At 34.6% G+C, this 18,126-nt stretch overlaps 2 protein-coding genes across 3 annotated transcripts in view; one reads left to right on the top strand and one right to left on the bottom strand.

Annotated features, from left to right (window-relative positions):
• Window positions 1–554: 554 nt before the first annotated feature.
• Window positions 555–15,083, top strand: LOC114360819 (sodium/potassium/calcium exchanger 4). 2 transcript variants are annotated; one of them, XM_028315633.1, is made up of 10 exons: window positions 555–647; window positions 5,248–5,350; window positions 7,544–7,759; window positions 9,157–9,293; window positions 10,971–11,141; window positions 11,519–11,747; window positions 11,848–11,967; window positions 12,078–12,305; window positions 12,432–12,533; window positions 13,425–15,083. In XM_028315633.1, exons 2-10 carry the CDS (start codon window positions 5,275–5,277, stop codon window positions 13,757–13,759), a joined length of 1,614 nt encoding a protein of 537 aa, XP_028171434.1. In that variant the 5' UTR covers window positions 555–647; window positions 5,248–5,274; the 3' UTR covers window positions 13,760–15,083. The 2 variants fall into 2 exon arrangements, with proteins under 2 accessions (XP_028171434.1, XP_028171435.1); XM_028315634.1 differs by lacking the exon at window positions 555–647 and adding an exon at window positions 3,659–3,737.
• A 598-nt stretch (window positions 15,084–15,681) lies between these two features.
• Window positions 15,682–18,126, bottom strand: part of NGR-B4 (neuropeptide receptor B4) — a 107,425-nt gene continuing 104,980 nt past the window's right edge. Inside the window, exons 12-13 of the mRNA XM_028315635.1 lie at window positions 16,831–16,939; window positions 15,682–16,396 (exon numbers count right to left, since the gene is read on the bottom strand). Coding sequence (XP_028171436.1) covers window positions 16,347–16,396; window positions 16,831–16,939 — 159 coding nt within the window. The 3' untranslated portion in view covers window positions 15,682–16,346. The remainder of the gene's footprint in view (window positions 16,397–16,830; window positions 16,940–18,126) is intronic.

The following is an 18,126-nucleotide window of genomic DNA, read 5'->3' as shown; positions in this document are numbered from 1 at the left end:
AAATAAATAATTATTTAAAAAAACTTTTAGAACAAAATTATCTTAAGGTACCTAATATTTACCACTGCAGTTTTTTTATCTTACATCATAGGTATAATATGTAGTAGTATTCGATAATAAATTTAAGTAAGTATTATAGTGAAGTAAATGAAGTAACACAGGGTATCTCAAAAAGATAGAGGAAGATAGATTAAATTGTATATCTACCATCCGATTACAAAACAGTGCCTAGGTATGTACGAGTATTAGCGAATGACGCACGTTGTTAGAATTTGATTGAAATTGACATAAACACAAAAATGTACAATCAATCATTTATCAACATCATTATCAATATTCTGCCTTATTGATTTATCGGTGATTACTCCTATTGAAGGGATTTATGAAATTATAACCATAAATCGGTACACGCATCTGGCAAATGCTTTCGCCGTTAAACTATCGCCGTTGCCTATCAACGTTATTAATGAAATCCTAATCGCTGCAACGTCTTATCAAATAAGATTATCTACTTAAAAACCACTGCCATTGATATTGTCTACCAGTGTAGCGAATGAGATCTGTCGTGGACTGTCTATCGTCGCAATTAATTTCAATAACATGTTTTTTTAAATAATTTCTCACTCGAGTTTGTGTGTTATTTCGATGTAAGTAGTGGGATTGTGTTAATGTCGATCGCTTTTTGTTTCGTTGTATCGTTTGAAGAGGACAATAAACGGCAATAAATAGGTTATCGACTGCTTTAATGTGTGTAACTAGTAGCTGTTGAGGAGATATCGAATCTGATAGTAGTAGCGGCGGTAGAGGTAATTCGACGTTCAGGTCAACTGTTATTTATTTGACGCTAGCTGTGGGCTGTCTGTAGCTCTACAGCAAAAACGGAAAACAATATTATCAATAACATTAGTTGTGATGAGGAAAATGCAATCTGTAATAGTTGCATTATAGAGAGCTAATTAATATACCTTTTTATGGATTTTTTTGTTGAAATAGGCTGTAAATCCTTTAATATTTCGGAAGTGACAAATATAAACTGTTGTTAATAAGCGCAAAATAGTAATAAATAGATACAGTCATGATGCCTATAGAAAACTATGTAAGGTAGTTTAGTAATTAGTATTTTAATATGTCATGCAAACTTTTAACTCGATCAAAAGCAACTCATTAAAAATTTATTTAAACTGTAGGTTTACTATTTAATGATCAAATATTGAGTTTTGACAAAAAAGTTCATATAAAATCTATTTAATAAAAAAAATATTTATATTTCCTGTTTTTATTTCAATTTGGCTTTTTCCTCTTTCGCTTCCCAACTTCTAAGTCGATGGCCTGCGAGATTTTTTTTCACGGCATGAGGTAAAGGCATACGAAATACAGTAAGGTCTTTAGTGGCCATATGCATTTTATTAGGATAAATTAATTTGTTAATCTACTCAAAAATGATAAAAACAAATGACTAGTGGATCCCCGTAATTACAAATTCGTTTAGGTATATGACATGAAGTGCATTTTAGTTAGGTGGCTATCTATCAACAAAAATAAAACTACCTACCTATTTGATAATTAATTTGAGCACGTTTGAAAGACTTCAATCAAATCACTCGCTTCCTAGGATTAAATGACCGAAATCCGTGACCATAGACAATGCTTTTATGCCTTTGGTGGATAGTGCATAAAATGCATTAGGTAATTCAAAGAAATTCAAAATATTCGTTGATGCATTAAAAACGATTACATTAAATCATTACAAATAGTAAATGAGTTACAAAATTATCATAATAAATCGAGATGCATGAAACTTGATGTTAAGTTCCCAAATAAAATACCACTGCAAACTAGTCTAGCACTGGCAAGGAATATCGAACAGGACCGCTATAGAAAGAAGAGTTAGGTTTGTTTCTAATTAAGTAAAGAATATTACAATAGATTGATTCAATTTTTTTTTATTTATTTTAAAATGTACGAAATATAAAATAACACAAATAGGTATGCAAACCATAATGAATATTTTGTTGCAAAACCTTGCGGTTTAAAACATGCTGTAAATAAACTTTTATCAGCTGTATAAATTATAAAGGGGCCATAATTCTATTAAATTATGAATTACTAACACATATAAGGCTTCCTGCTGTTGCAAGTCACATTATTTAATAGGTATTTGTACATCAATTTTATATCCTAATGCAAATGAAATAAAATTAATAATGTTCCATAAAATATTATGAGGCTTTTATTTTTTTAATCCAAAAGAAATCTAAAATGTTAAATAAACATTATTTAATATTATTTGTAAAAAACTAAAAAACCCTTCCTAAGTATACGAGTACAGGGTGTTAGGTAAATGGGTATATGAGCCGACACTAGCCCATGTTAACATGGTCATATAAATGGTATGGTAAAGTCAGAAAATTGATATCTTCATTTTAATTATTTTATTTTTCATACAAAATTGGATTTTATAAAATTTATTTTGTATGAAAATAAAATAAAATAAAATGATGATATCAAATTTCTGACTTCACCATACCATTTATGCCCATGTTAACATGGGCTAGTGTCGGCTCATATACCCATTTACCTAACAACCTGTACATATTGCTTAATTTTTAATACCAGTATTGAATCAGTACTTAACTAATCTGTACTAATATTAAAAAGAGGTAAAGTTTGTGTGTACAAACACACATATTTGTTAAATTGTAAGGGGGTAATCTCGGGATCTACTGAACTGATTTTAAAAATTCTTTCACCAAAGAAGCCACATTATTGCTGAGTGTCATAGGTTATATAAAAAACCGAAAAATTCCAGGCGGAAAGCTAGTCAATAATAAGCCGTAACTAAGTCAAAGAGAAATAAATAATGTAAGGTATTTTGTAAAATATGACCATTGAAAAATAAGAGTATTCTACTTTTATTTAAGACTAGCTGACCCGGCGAACTTTGTTCCGCCTTAATGGCAATAAATAAGCAGACTTTTTTTTTATTTCGAACGGGATAAAAAGTATCCTATGTCCTTCTCCTGGCTCTAAACTACCTCCCTGACAAATTTCAGCTAAATCGGTTCAGCCGTTCTTGAGTTATAAGTGGAGTAACTGTGGAGTAACTAACACGACTTTCTTTTATATATATAGATAGATTGTAGGAATCGAACCGAACTTTATGTAATGTACCTTACAACGACATAATTTTGTTTGCTCGATTTGAATTAATTTATAAAACGCCATAGGTAGTAGGTACCTAGATACCATAATTATTACAATATTATATTGTAATAATTATGGTATCCTTTGCTTACGTATTATACGTAAGCAAAGGAAATATAACAAAAACAATGGATTACACACTTTTCGTCGACGTCACTTTGATCTTAAGTTTTGAAGATGTTTTCCTCACGATGAAAACGGTTGGNTTAAAGATAAGATTTATAAACAAGTACGAGCAGCAATGGAAGCATTTAATTTTCAGAAATACCGGAGAAAATATTGCTCTCCGGGAGGTCGGGAGGTTAACCATTATTTCCGGAGTCTCCCGGGCAATCCGGGAGGGTTGGGAACCCTAGTTGCACTCGTAGATATTGGCAAAGCCAAGCGCGCGAGCGGATCGCGGGCCAACCGCGCTGGCCCGCGCAGGGTTTTTATCTTAGTCATCAGGAGTAAAACACCTATGGTACGCTATCCTTAATAAAGGGAAGTATTTGTTTTAGCCTCTTAGACGACGCTAAACATTTGACCAGACGGTGAGTGTCATCATCAACTCTCAAGTTTTGTTTATTTAAATTTAATAAAAAATAATAACTAAAATATTAGGGTTTAACGCTCGTGGTTTCTAAGAAAAACGAAAATTTTAATTCGTACTATCTAATCGTATATGGGACTGATATTTAGTGTTATAGTGCGGACAATATTAAGTGGCTACCTGGATTGGGCGTTAATTATTATTAAACTTATACATACATATAAGTATAAGTAACGGTAATATAGGTAACGTTTACTCTCGTACCAACATTATGCTAATGTGTACTTACTTACTATGCAGTGCTCACAACGAAGTCATGAATCCGTGCATTATTTACAATAACTTACATATGGACCCAATACTTAATAGTTTCTTTTGATCATCTTGCTTGACGATTAGTTTTATGTAAGGAAATAAGTTAACATAATCGTTTTCTCGATAAAGAGTATTTACATGCTTATTATACAAAATACAGGTCTACGTAACAGTTACAATTAGAAAACATTAGTTTTGAATTAAATTATGAATGCTATGTGAAAACAATGGCACCGTCTTATCGTCTTAAAAACGTTCTGTGTGGCCCGTCACGTATGACTACGTACTTAATTTGCAATTAATTATCAGATTAAATTACGAAATAGTTTCGGAAATTCCCTCCAGTTAGTTGTGACGAAGATCAATTTCTGGATAAAACAATAAAATATGCAAATTTCTAGATACGACGGGTATTTTTGATTCAATCATAATAAAACCCTATCAATTAGCACCTAGCACAGTTCTGTCACATCGTCAAAAATAGTAAAACTGCCAGAATATGAGTTATTAAGTGCGCGTTAATTAAATGAGAAGACGTGAGCGCTACTGAGCAGTTGTTATTTATTTAGTGGTGTTAGTTCCATTGAAAGGAAAACTTCCGAATGTGAAAACACATAATATTAGTTTTTACAGTCCGAAGCAAAAACGAGGTTTCTTTTAACTATACTTTATCGCACAATCATAACCAAAAACACCTATCTACTGAATTTAAATGTAATGCATAATGCCTGTTGACAGTAATCTATTTAATTTATCAGTTATCTTTTTTGATAATCAATTAATGATATAAGTATTTGTTATTCGATTGGCGTCAAAGGGCTATCTAAGATCATAGTGCCTATTATAAATATATCTCACTATATATTTAGAAAATTTATTGATGGATATCATTGGTTTGAATTTTACGAGAACCAGGAGGTAATACCACAGAAAAAAATTATTATGTAATGCTCGCCAACAACCAATAAAACATAGCTTAAAACTATCACTAGTTTTGTTCGATTGCTTCATGTGTTTATTGTTACACAAATACAGATTCAAAAGACTGATGAATCAAAACAAAAAGAATCATTTTCACTTGGACCTTCTCTCAGACCTTGCATGCCGACCTTTCATCTAATTCCAATCGAATGGAATTAGTAAATCAAACTGTCGATTATGTCTGCTCGGTTTAAGGAAACTCGGTATTGTTTCAGATATTTCACGGACTGCTCGCACTGAAAATGGCGCGAGAGGCGATTCTGCTTTGCGCCGCGTTGACCGCGTTGTGGAGCGTCGCTGCACATGCTCAACTACACAGTAAGTTTCCTCCAATTTAAAATTTCTAAAATGAGTTTAAAATTATTTTTTGTTACCGAAGTGGTTTTATTAGTGGTACTTTTCTAAACACAAGTTTTAAACACGATTTTTATGATATTAAAATCAATTATGAATGTAGAGTCTCACAATATTTCTGCGATATTTACTTAATATTATATTTTATTTATATTTATATAATTTGCCTTTTACTGTCAACATTTCGTTAAATATTCAGAGAGCATTTTTATGTATGCTTGGGTAGGTCATTATGTTCATTGTAATTTTAATATATTGTTAAAATGAACATCTATTAGTATTTCTATTCTATACTAGTAATATTCTATTAGTATTTGTGATCCAAGGATAAACAAATCAATTGAGATGCATTTGTGAGGAAAATATTCAAGAGAATTCAACAAAACTAATGAATGACCAAAAGTGCATTTCGATAAATGTGCATTGATTTAGTAGCGTTTATCATAGCAGATTAATTCGGAAAATTGAGACACCAGATTATAGGGTAATTATTAACATAAGTGGTTATCGCATAAGCAAAAAACCATGGGTTTACGTCAAATAAGGAAAGTTGCGAGCACCGGCGAGTGTCGCACCACAGGTGCTAAGTGCGGTGGGATATCGAATCTTAGACTTCAATATAAATCAGTCGCTCTTGGAGCGTGCACAGATACACACATCATTGTCTCTCACGATTTAAATATATTCAGATTCAGTGAACATTATAAGATTAAATTTGATTGCTTTAAATTTAAATTACTTAGACTGATAATTTATCTTATTAATAAACTAGCGGCCGCCCGCGACTTCGTGCGCGTGGTTCTCGTTTTACCCCCCCTTCATCTATCTTACGCGGTTCAGATTTTTTCATACAAATGTTTTTTCCCGCTAACTCCCGTTCCCGTGGGAATTTGGCAATATCCTGTTGCAACTAAGCTTTAAGTTTACTAAGGTACCTGCATGCCAAATTTCAAGAGTCTATCTTACGCGGTTTAGATTTTTTCATACAAATGTTTTTTCCCGCTTACTCCCGTTCCCGTGGGAATTTTGCAATATCCTGTTGCAACTAAGCTTTAAGTTTACTAAGGTACCTGCATGCCAAATTTCAAGAGTATATCTTACGCGGTTTAGATTTTTTCATACAAATGTTTTTTCCCACTAACTCCCGTTCCCATGGGAATTTTGCAATATCCTGTTGTAACTAAGCTTTAAGTTTACTAAGGTACCTGCATGCCAAATTTCAAGCGTCTAACTTAAGCGGTTTAGATTTTTCGTACAAAAGGATTTTCCCGCTAATTCCCGTTCCCATGGGAATTCCTAAGTATCCTATAACCTGCCCAGGAGTATGAAGAATAATTGTACCAAGTTTCGTTAAAATCCGTCAAGTGGTTTTTGTTTCTATAAGGAACATACAGACAGACAGACAGACAGACAGACAGACAGACAGACAAAAATTTTACTGATTGCATTTTTGGCATCAGTATCGATCACTAATCACCCCCTGATAGTTATTTTGAAAATATATTTCATGTACAGAATTGACCTCTCTACAGATTTATTATAAGTATAGATAAAATATCAGTGATTTCAACGTCCGGCTTTAGGTTTGTTGCACTTTATCAATCACATGGCTAATTATTAATGTCAAATATTTCTTTTCAATCTAAATTAATTATGCGTAAGAACACCTTTTTTTAATCTCAATTATTTTTGGAAGCTTATCGCTTGTTATTTATCGAGTAATGATAATCCGGTGTTAGTATGGTTCACAGCTGCCATTGATAGCCCGTGAAACTATGATACTGATAACTCGAATGATCGGACATTACCTGATTCGCAAATCGATTCCTACCGCGAGATACCGTGTGTGGTCTGTCATTCAATACGGGTCATTGCAGCGTTAGGTAAATTAATGAATTGGCGGAATTCCAGGCCGTAAACAAATGCCAAACAAGCAACATTCATATAAACAAGGAACAAATTACCCACGTCCTAATAGGCTTGTCTGAGACAAGTTACATCACAGAAGTAGCGATAAACTCCTGCGACAGTGAGAGTCTTCACTGCAGGAAAACGTTCATTTTCTTGATAACAATTGAATGTCAATGATAGAATTTCATTATAGCGTGCGATGTAGCGCGGACTATTAAATAATGGTTGGTTAATGTTTTGGCGCAGACAAGAGCGACGCGAGGTTCGTGCCGATAGTGAACAAGCATGGTCGGACGGTGCTGATCGAAGAGCAATTGATGTCGAAGCTCGATGAGGAGGTGGCCACGTGGCACTGGACGCCATGGCTGCGCACCAGGACCCAGGAGCTCGATGGCGTGGTGCAGGCCGTGGCGTGCCCATCCAGTGACTCCGTGGAGAGCTTCCCGGATGGCCTATTCGACGGTGAGTTTCTTCGAACATTATTTTTAAGGTATTTTCTGCCCAATGGTAACAATAACAATGCTCTTTACACCTCATTGTTTTGAAATTGCATGATAAGTATATTAACCATTTATTTGTAGAGATACACGCGAGTAAGTCTCTCTAACTATTGAGTGATGATTTTGCAATTTAGCTTTATTTATATTGTAAGTACTGGGGGATATGAAGAATTTGAGAGCCTATTTATCCATCATCATGTATGACTTTAGTTAGAGATCGAGGTAAAAATCCCGAAATTTTTCATTAAGAAGTCTCCAAAATTAAGCAAACTATGAAACAAAATTAAGCAAAATATATAAGTAGGTTTTCACAAAACCTTATGACCTAAATTACAATTTATTGAAAAATAACTTGTATACCAATAAACAGGGACACACTCAGAAGAAGAAGAAGTGTTACAGTATCTAAATGAAAATGTTATCGTAGTTTACGAGTATGTCGATGCGTGAAAGATATACTCGAGCCGTTATCATTTCGTTTGTGTTTGTTTACAAGATCCAAGTGCTAGGAAGAAGGTCGTAAGCCCTTAGTTCTTATCGTTGATATTTCTCGTATGTCTCTTAGAAGACTACAGCCTTGACCATACCCCAGTAGCAATGCAGCCTTGCAAAGTAGGGGAAATTGTGCTCAACCAGTAATCAAGCACTTAGCTTCAGTTATCATCACAGGTTTGTTTTAGCCATTAATCTTGATGAATGCAATAAAATTATGCCAGGTATATATTTACCTGTTTATATTTCCTATTTACCTTTATCTTATTGATAACATAGATCATATCCTTAAAAATAAACTAAAGTAATACGAGTGAGGTGATCGATAAAATTGAAAATATTTTAGTAATTTAACATTCTAAAAATTAGCAACCAAATCTTCGAGTTCGATTCTCATAAATGTCGACAATGTAAAGCGTTACCATTTCAAATTTCATTTACATATGTAGATAAGTATGCCTGCCTACGATCGCGATGTCTAATGCTCACAAAGGCTCGACGTAGGTATATTGTTCAGTATATTTCAGAGAATTTCATTGAGAAAAACCAAGATTATGTTTAACTGTCCAATGTGAATTAGGGTTAGGACGGAGCGTGATTAATAATAATTCACGATTTCCAAAGTATTCACTTCATACACTTATATTTTTGAGATTTAAATCATAAGTTTATGTAAATTATTTAAATAAAATGGAAAGGAAGGTCTAACCTTCTCAATATTAATTCTTTTAGGTATACGATAACGACTACAATAGTTTATTAAAATTCAGACCACCTAAGGTGATATTTACCCGACTGCACCAGAAAGAGGGTCATTTCATTACTATTTTCGTCGTTCATGTCTATATCGTTGTGATTTAATTTCAGACGAACAACTCCGGCAAGGTGCGTTCATTCTGTACATGATCTTCGGGATTTACGCATTCACGTTGCTGGCCATCGTTTGCAATGACTACTTTATCCCCTGTGTGGAGTTGATATGCGAAGACTTGAAAATACCACAGGTAAGCACACACACATAGACTAAGAGCTAGTGAATGCCAGACCTACGTCATTTTATAAAAGATGAAAGTTTGTCAGCGTATGCTTCTAATATAGGATACAATGTTGGTGACTTATGAAGTTTGGGTCATGGTGGCTTTGGGAGCTACCCTAAAAAACTGTCTGGCAAGGAGTTGGAACTGTCAAAACCGTCTGGCTGTTGGGGAAAAAACTTTTTATTATTGCCCAAATATTATACATAAAATCAGATTTTATGGTATAACGTAAGTTGTCGGACCTGTAATACAGGCTCTTTCAGAACCTACTTCAGGCACCAGTCTTCACAATACGGGTATATGATATGCCAGGCCAAAGCACCGATTAGCACACTAGCAAATAATGTATCACAGAATGACAAACTATCGTATCTTTCCTATGTGCTGTCGTGTGTACCTAATATCTTGTCAAATATTGTCTCAACAACAACAAATTGTAAGCCCATTGTGAAGAAAATAAATATTTTTATTTATTATTATTTATTAGTTTAACTTTTACGGTGGCTTTTTCTGTATATTCAATAGACTGTAATTCTACTAACATGACGTAGGTCTGGCATTCACTAGCTCTTAGTCTAACACCCATAAAAAATTTTTGACGCCTCTTCCAAAATCACCGGCAATACTCGCTACTGTGGTAGTTAGATAGATACAGGGACTGATAACAAAAGTTACTTTGCTATCTCTTGATAGACCTATTAGAACAGTTAAATCGCATTATCATAGGCATGCCAATTCGTATATCCTTCATGAATTTATCTATTATGATAAATATTATTTTTCGTTTTGAAAATAGACTTGCGACGTCAAATAATAAAAATAATTTCCACTAATATATTAAAAAACTATATACTGTACCTTTTTTTTATATAACAGTAGTACTACAGTTGGGACATGGGTAGGAATCGTACTTAAATATAATATCCTATAAAATAATAAAATCCATCTACGTATAATGCTAAGAGGTGGATCTTCCATAAGAAATCATGTTGTTTTGGTTTTCCTTAATACCTTACAGTACCTACTTATACGCAGCAAGAAGGATGGGTTTTACACGCCGTCAATGTGTTATGCAATATTAACGTAAATGAGATAAAGGAATCTTATGAATAGATCAATAATTTATCCATAATTATGTGATTTATTATTTTATTATGATTTCGAATGTAATAATAACACTCGTTTTAAATGACACATGGCGATTGTTATTTCCTTTAGTTTTGTTGAAGTAAATTTAATTGACTGCGCAAGATCATTATTTTCCTGCTAATATCCTTTTTCCTAGTTGAAATGAATTCCAAGTTACGTCAAGGATAAAATTGACATAATTCTTGCAAATTAGAGAATGAGCAACTGTTTTCACAAAATGTATTTAGACAATGGTTACTTAATAACGAGCTTGTATAGCGTTTGAGGGCTTACATGAGTTAATTGTGAATGACATAAAAAAAAGACACATGAAAAAAAAAGACAAATGTATGGTAGATTAAACATTAAAACAGGTACATGATCTATATTTATATGTAAAGGTCCACTTTACATTTAATAAGCACTCGATGCTGTTATTTTTTACACATTTCAGTTAACATTACATAATGTCACCAAGGTTTATCAGTCAAATTCAAGATGTCTTCTTTTTTACAGAATGTGGCTGCTGCGACGTTCATGTCAGTTGCCACTTCATGCCCAGAGTTCTTCGTCAACGTGATCTCAACCTTCTTGACAGAGTCCGACATGGGGATAGGAACTATAGTCGGATCTGCCATATTCAATGCCCTCGGAGTGGCCGCCATCGGAGGACTGGCTGCCATCTCTGTGAGTACCTCCTTCAAAAGATATCAACGTCTAAACCAAAGACAAAGCTGAGCAAACACCAAGTCTTTCAATAGCACAATAATGTACTTATTTTATTCTTCTTTGAATCGTTTTTATCGTTGAAAGTAAATTATACATCGATTAAACAGTTGCTAAGTGTATTTGGCATATTAAGTGTTTGATTAGATAATTGCACGTCTTAAGAAAGGATTACTTGGATGCTCTTAGTCTCGATGTTGAATAAATATAATTTAAAATGTGTTGACAGAACGTGATATGATTAAAAGATAAATAATAGTAAACACTTTCAAGATAATTTTAAAAACTTTCAAGAACTTTTATCGCTGAGTTAACAAATGAATTAATGTTTGTTTCAGCCCATCGTTATAGAGTCCAGACCAGTGACCAGAGATGTGTTGATATACATGGTAAATGTGAGCGTACTGGTGGTGATTGTGTGGGACGGGCAGGTGGATTGGCAGGAGGCTATAGTGCTCGGAGTCCTCTATGTCCTCTATTTCATCTTCATGTTCAACAGCATGAGGCTGTTCAAACTTTTTGATATTATCTGCGGCAAATTATGCTCCAGGAAAAACAGTTTAACAAGTATGTACTCTATGGTTTTTACTAAATGAATGAACTCAGATAATGAAAAATCCACTTCAAAATATTGATCAACATTAAATAACTTTATAAAATGTTTTAGTTTCAGAATCCGACGAAAACAAGAGCGTTGAAGAAGGCGTTGACAATAAAGCTTTCAATGGATCTACGACGAATGTGAATGGAACTATTAACGGTGAAAAAGTTACTGTGATTGATAAAGGTAAATGAAATATATTTATTTCAAGAAATCTTTAATATTCTAGTCGCCAAATCTATATTATAGGCATAACTTAGAAAATACTTAAATCTAATTTACCTTTTTGCTTTTAGTTCCCGAGACCGAAGTAAAAAAACCGAAGAGCGTGTTTCGATTCCCCAGTCAGAACTCTCTAATGTACCGAATCTGGTGGGTCTACAGCTGGCCGCTGAAGTTCCTGATGACCATAACGATTCCCTCGCCGGTCACCTGCAGGAAATTCTATCCTTTGGCGTTCTTCATGTGCATAGTTTGGATTGGAGTTAACTCCTACTTCGTTTCTTGGAGCATGACTGTTTTAGGTAATTTAAATTTATAATTACGAGTATATATATTGCTTTATTATGTACCTATCAACATCAATCAAATGACGAGTCATGAGTAGGAAGAAAATTGATCATTTAAATAAACTAATGTGTACTTTTTAGGTCACACGTTCTTTATCCCGGACTCCGTAATGGGAATGACGTTCTTGGCCTTTGGCGGTTGCTTGCCTGAAGCGTGTTCCATCTTTATTATGTCACGAAGAGGTATGTACCGGTCGCCCTTAGTTTTTCTCACTGAATAACTAGTTCTTGCAAATCTTAAGAGCCGTTATGTCGGACATTTGGTATTCGATTTTCCAACACAAAAAGTTACCCGAATTCCATCTATAAGGGGAAGACCCATGACAAGCGCGTGACGCATAAAGAATGTTAATGTTTCAAACTCGTGCCGCCCGGAATAAAATGGAGTGAAAACACGTACATATTCTCGACAGTTTATTGTGATTTGCAAGTACTATATCGCATCTATTAATAACTCATTTCTAATCAACAACAGCCTTAGTGATACTGCATTTTATACATTGTTTTTCTGCTGTTGCGAATCATTTAAATTTTAATGCTTTTTATGTACCTATTATGTACTCACGTTTTAGGTACGCACCTCCCTGTAAGATAATGATTTATCATTTAATTAATTACTTATATCTAGTCTAATATCTGTTTCAATGATTATTAGGATTCCGCTGTGCGTCTGTGTTAGCGATTGACGTCTTTTAAGATCGGAATTGAAGATCTCAAGGATTTATCGATAAATTAAAATGAAAGATTAGATAACAATCATAAATTGATGTCGCATAATAAGCATCAGCGAAGACTATTTTTTTAATGGTGTACTTTTCATGACTACCGGTTTCCTTACTGCTTATTACAGAGTATAATTTGCATTCTTAGATGGTTAAACTAAAATGTTAAACTCGAAGCGAAATCATTAACTTGTGTAGATACCACAATTATCTGCTGTCGATAATTCTGTCTACTTCCGCGGAAAAATGGTGACAAATCGTTGCACTGATAATTTTAATGACATGTTTGCTGCGCGTGATAATAAAGAAAATAAACAAGTGACAATCTAACGCTTCTTTTTGTTCTTTTCAGGTGAGGGTGGTATTGGTGTATCGAATGCATTAGGTGCTAACTCATTGGCCATCCTCTTTGCTCTGGGAGTGCCATGGCTCATCAGGACTTTGACCCTTGTGGCCCAGGGAGCAGATGACACTTCCGTGCACATCAATTCTGCAGGAATTGACTTTGTAGTCGGATCTCTTCTGGTTGCCGTGGCGTGCCTGTGGCTCACCCTGCTCATCGGCAAGTTCACTCTCAAGAAGACTGTCGGTGGCGTCCTCCTGGTCCTCTATGTCATCTTCATCACCTTCGCCATCCTCGTTGAGATGGGAATCATATTGGACAGATCCGATCTCAGATGCCTGTGAGCTAAATTTTAGAGAGACTTTGAAATGTTTTTGTGTTCTGGAATATCATAAATCACACACACAATAAATTTCTGTGATTTTAAACGTGTGTGAACTTTGAAGAGAATTAAGTAGGTGCGTAGTTACGTGATACTTCGAACCTTAAGATCGAACGAAATGTGTTCGAAACGAGCTTTAGATAGGATTTTAGTATTCGGAAACTGAAAATAAGAGCTTCCAATTAGAGAAAATGTGATAATGGTATAGCATATACGATGTATCTATAGTAAAGCTGGTAGGGCAGTCCGATGAGAATCGATACTGTCATGTTCTACCTCGTTTAAATTAAGTTTAGTTGTTCTTGTATCTGCCTCGAGGATAATCTTCCATGGCATTGTTGTTATAGGTACACGCACAGCTAAACTTTGCGTTAATTATTAGGTTAATTTAGGTTGGGTAGTTACCTACCGATTAGCCAAAACCGACATTTTGTATTATCTATCCAGTGCTAAAGATAAATGCATTTATTTCTTATGTGTAGGCAAAATAAATCATGATAACTTAATTCTTAGTATGTCTTTGTGTAGGATAAGACAACGTGTTCATAAAAAATAATTAAGATATCGTGGTCTAAGTACTTACAAATGATAATATTTTGTTCTTGCAATATAGGACAAGACCATCGAGTACATCTATCTGGAATCAGTTGAGGGCCTGGTGATAGCAGTGATGACCACTAGGAATACTTGCTTTTTATTTGAACACTAACCTCTTGTGAAGAAGTGTAATATCAAAAATTTACCGCAACTATACACTGTGAAACACAAAAGTGACGAAACTGCAACTCTAGTTACTTTAAAGTTTCATTTGGATGTAGAGTCCTAGAAACCGCACACGATGCCACTTTAAAATCTGTTTTATACGCATTTAAAATTACTTCAAATCAGAGATTTACTTTGCAGCTTACACAGTACCTTTGAAGCTTAATGATAAGTGCAGCAACGTTCATAAGTAAGCCAAACCAGGTAAGTATAATCTATCATCCTACTCTCTCCAAAAGTAATTTGAAGTCAGGATTGACTTAACTTTGAATTTAGACTTTCCTGCTAGTGTGCCTAGTTCTATTTAATATAATTTTAGTCGGTTAATATATTTATTTAAAATATTGTCCAATGCCAAAGCAGGTATAAAATATGCACTTATGGGTACCCTAGTGTTGAGTACCCATAGGTAAAGTTTGCGTCATTCGCTGTGAAAAGTGAAATGCGAATTTATGTTGTTTTTAGCAAAGTTTTTATACTATTTGTGATGTCACTTACAGTAAAGTAAGTTCCCTTTTTATGTACTTTGAAAGTAAGAAACATTTCTAAGTTAGTAAATATTTAGAGTCAAACTAACGCGTATCACCATCAGAATGAATGTGAGTTTATGTGGACATCGCATTCCTGACTCTTAGCATACGGGTGCTAAAGTAATACTTGGAAATGTTGGCAGTTTGTAATCCTTACATACAAGAATGTGTGGAAGTGAATATTTATTAAATCTACATTGTTTGCTGACTTACTTTCATTAATGATTTGATTGTAGGTACAATGTATTTTAAAAGTTTTTTTTTATTGTTAGGTAGTTTTTTAAACACATATCTAGTTTTGTGAGAGGAAAGTGAGTAGATCTGAGTATGGATGAGTTAGTTTCACTTTGAATTTTTATACGAAGGAAATAGTGACTATAAACTATGTAGCTTTGCTATGTGTTTACTCAAGGCGAAACGAAGTCGTTTGCTAGTTTGATATAAGCATACCAAAAATTACTAAACAATTAGCTATGGAAAAATATATACTGTAGATATTATTATAGGTTACCTACATATTAATAATGTAAATAACTTTATAATTTATTGCTTTTTATAATATACTGTGTATCTAACTCTACAATAGTTATTATGATTGTTGACAGGAGATTATTTTGTTGAATTAATAAAAATGTGGTTGATTTCAAGAAAGTCCTTCATTTACTTTCAGTTTATTGATAAAAGTCCTCTTTATTGAGGAAGGTTGTAGTAAGTACATAAAATCACAAAAATACAAGACTTTAGTATAATTATACCTCTCAGGGCGCTACTTCCGGAAGTACTTCCAGAAGCTCTGTAGCTTAGATATAACGAATTTTCTTTTGAGAAGCCTTCTAATAAGACAGTTGGTTAATAACTTATCTTGCCCGAGAATGGCCCTGAAAAGTTTAATTCATACTAAAACAATTAGTTTTAGTGTAGGGAAACATAGTTCACACAAATCTAAACAGACAGTTATACTAATACTTCAGTAACTTTTAATACCCGTCCTAACTACATCCCTTTATAAAAATACCTACATTACTTAAATGTTCCATTGACCAACTTTGCCATCAGGTCTATTCAGTCACCGTTATATAATTTACACCCATATGACTAAAAGGAGAGATCATTTGCATATATTTTGTAAATACTTTAAAATTATGTGCCCTTAAAATATTATTTTATAGTAACAGTTCTAAGGAAGTCTTAATTGTTTCATATACTTGATATACATATGTAACTAACAATAAATATGTATGTTCATTTGATTTTCATTTAGACGATATTCTCGCGTGTGTTCATTAAGCTCTCGCCGGCCGTAACACCTGCAACAAAAAACAAATATAATGCATTCATAAGTAAATATTTTATTCTCTTTAACACTGGGTGCTTTTTGTGTCTCTAAATGTCTGAAAACAACCAAAACAAAGTTATCAGGATAACGTAATCAAATCACACAGTAGATCAGCCACGGAATTATCAAAATAAGATAAAATGGGAAAATACATTATTAGCGGAACTAAATGTGCACGTGTGCAAATTAATAAAATAAAACGTAAGTGAAAGTAACAACTGAAAAACATAGGCACATCACTGTTGTGGGACATAAGATTTTATTACATAATACTATAAATATAAAGAAGTAGGTACATGGTATATGGTATGGTAGGTTGCCTAGCAGGATTTAAAATAAATATTGGCTGGATACTGTGGTTGTACTCTGAGATTAAAATCAAGATGTACTCACGATTCACATTACCTGTCATGGCAATAGCATCATTCCTCTTGAGCAGGCGCGACATGGCAGCCCTCAGCACGATCACCACCTCGTGGTTCGTGAAGCAGAATAGCACAGCTACGCACAATCCCTGGAGACAGAGGACAATATCTTTTATGAACGTGTACTTAAGAGTCTTTTTACACGTTATCACGAGTAAAAGAGAAAATTTTAAGAAGCCATTTTTAATGATAATTTTAGGTATTTTAAAATCTAAAATTAAAGCAAAAATAACATGACACGAAACCTAACATTGCAGTTTAATAGGCTCTCATTGCAGTTTAATTTGTCACCAGCAATCAATCGCTATCGTTTTTATACTTAACAGTTGGCACCCCTTTTTTTTTTTTCGGTGGTAAAAATGCATTGAGTTGCATACCCGCCACTGTGGTCAGGCGGCGGGTTATGTGGGGCTCTCCCCTCCAGAAGGGAGGGGCCTACCCACTAAAAATCCACCATCTCCGTCTCGCTGAGCACAGGTGGGAGCCGGTGTAGCGAGGCCTTTCCCGACATGTTCCACCTATGCGCNGTGTCAGAGACGACGCGCCAAAGCACGTCGCCTCCGGCAGTCTTCCAAGGTACCCCTGGCGATTGACAGGACCTAACTCTACAGTGGCGCCACCTTGATGAGTGCAAATGCGATAGTCCTCCTACCACTTTCGCGCTCACCAGTTGGTGCCACTGTCTTCGCTACTAGCAAGTGACAGGACCTTACTCTACAGTGGCGCTAACTGGTGAGCGCTAAAACGATAGCCCTCATTGCAAAATACTGAACTCTCCTATGCATGACATTGACAGTGGGGCGCCACCGTCAATACCGGATCGCTGGTTCCGATTTTTGCCATGTTGGAAACCATATAGTTGAACTATGGTAGTGCCCCCCTGTCATTGAGTTTGGTGGGGTGACAGTTCAGCATGGGTCATCTATACTTTTTAAATCTGTTAAAACGAGACTTGCCATACTAGGTTTTTAAGACCAAAATGAAGTGCCTTTTGAAAAAGTTGTGCTTTAGAATTATTGGGGAGTGGTGGCAAATACCAAAAAAAAAAACAATTAACACATTCGTCCGTGACCGATTTTGTACATTATGTCAGTTTTCACACCACACCGGTGCTAATGCTATCATGCATGGAATAGATTTGATACCGGTAAGTGAAGCATGTTACTTACACTATACGCATAATCATTTGTTATCTCAAAATTTTATGCGTCACCGCACTGACAGTTTATACGGGCATGCTGGAGCAGACACATCGTGAAAAGCGCCCGCCTCGCTA

The sequence above is a fragment of the Ostrinia furnacalis genome, unplaced genomic scaffold (genome assembly GCF_004193835.3).
Source record: "Ostrinia furnacalis isolate ACB-3 unplaced genomic scaffold, ASM419383v2 OfSCF5186, whole genome shotgun sequence".
Classification (NCBI taxonomy): domain Eukaryota; kingdom Metazoa; phylum Arthropoda; class Insecta; order Lepidoptera; family Crambidae; genus Ostrinia; species Ostrinia furnacalis.
The sequence above is the reverse complement of the archived record's forward strand: the minus strand, read 5'-3'. Positions and strand labels throughout refer to the sequence as shown.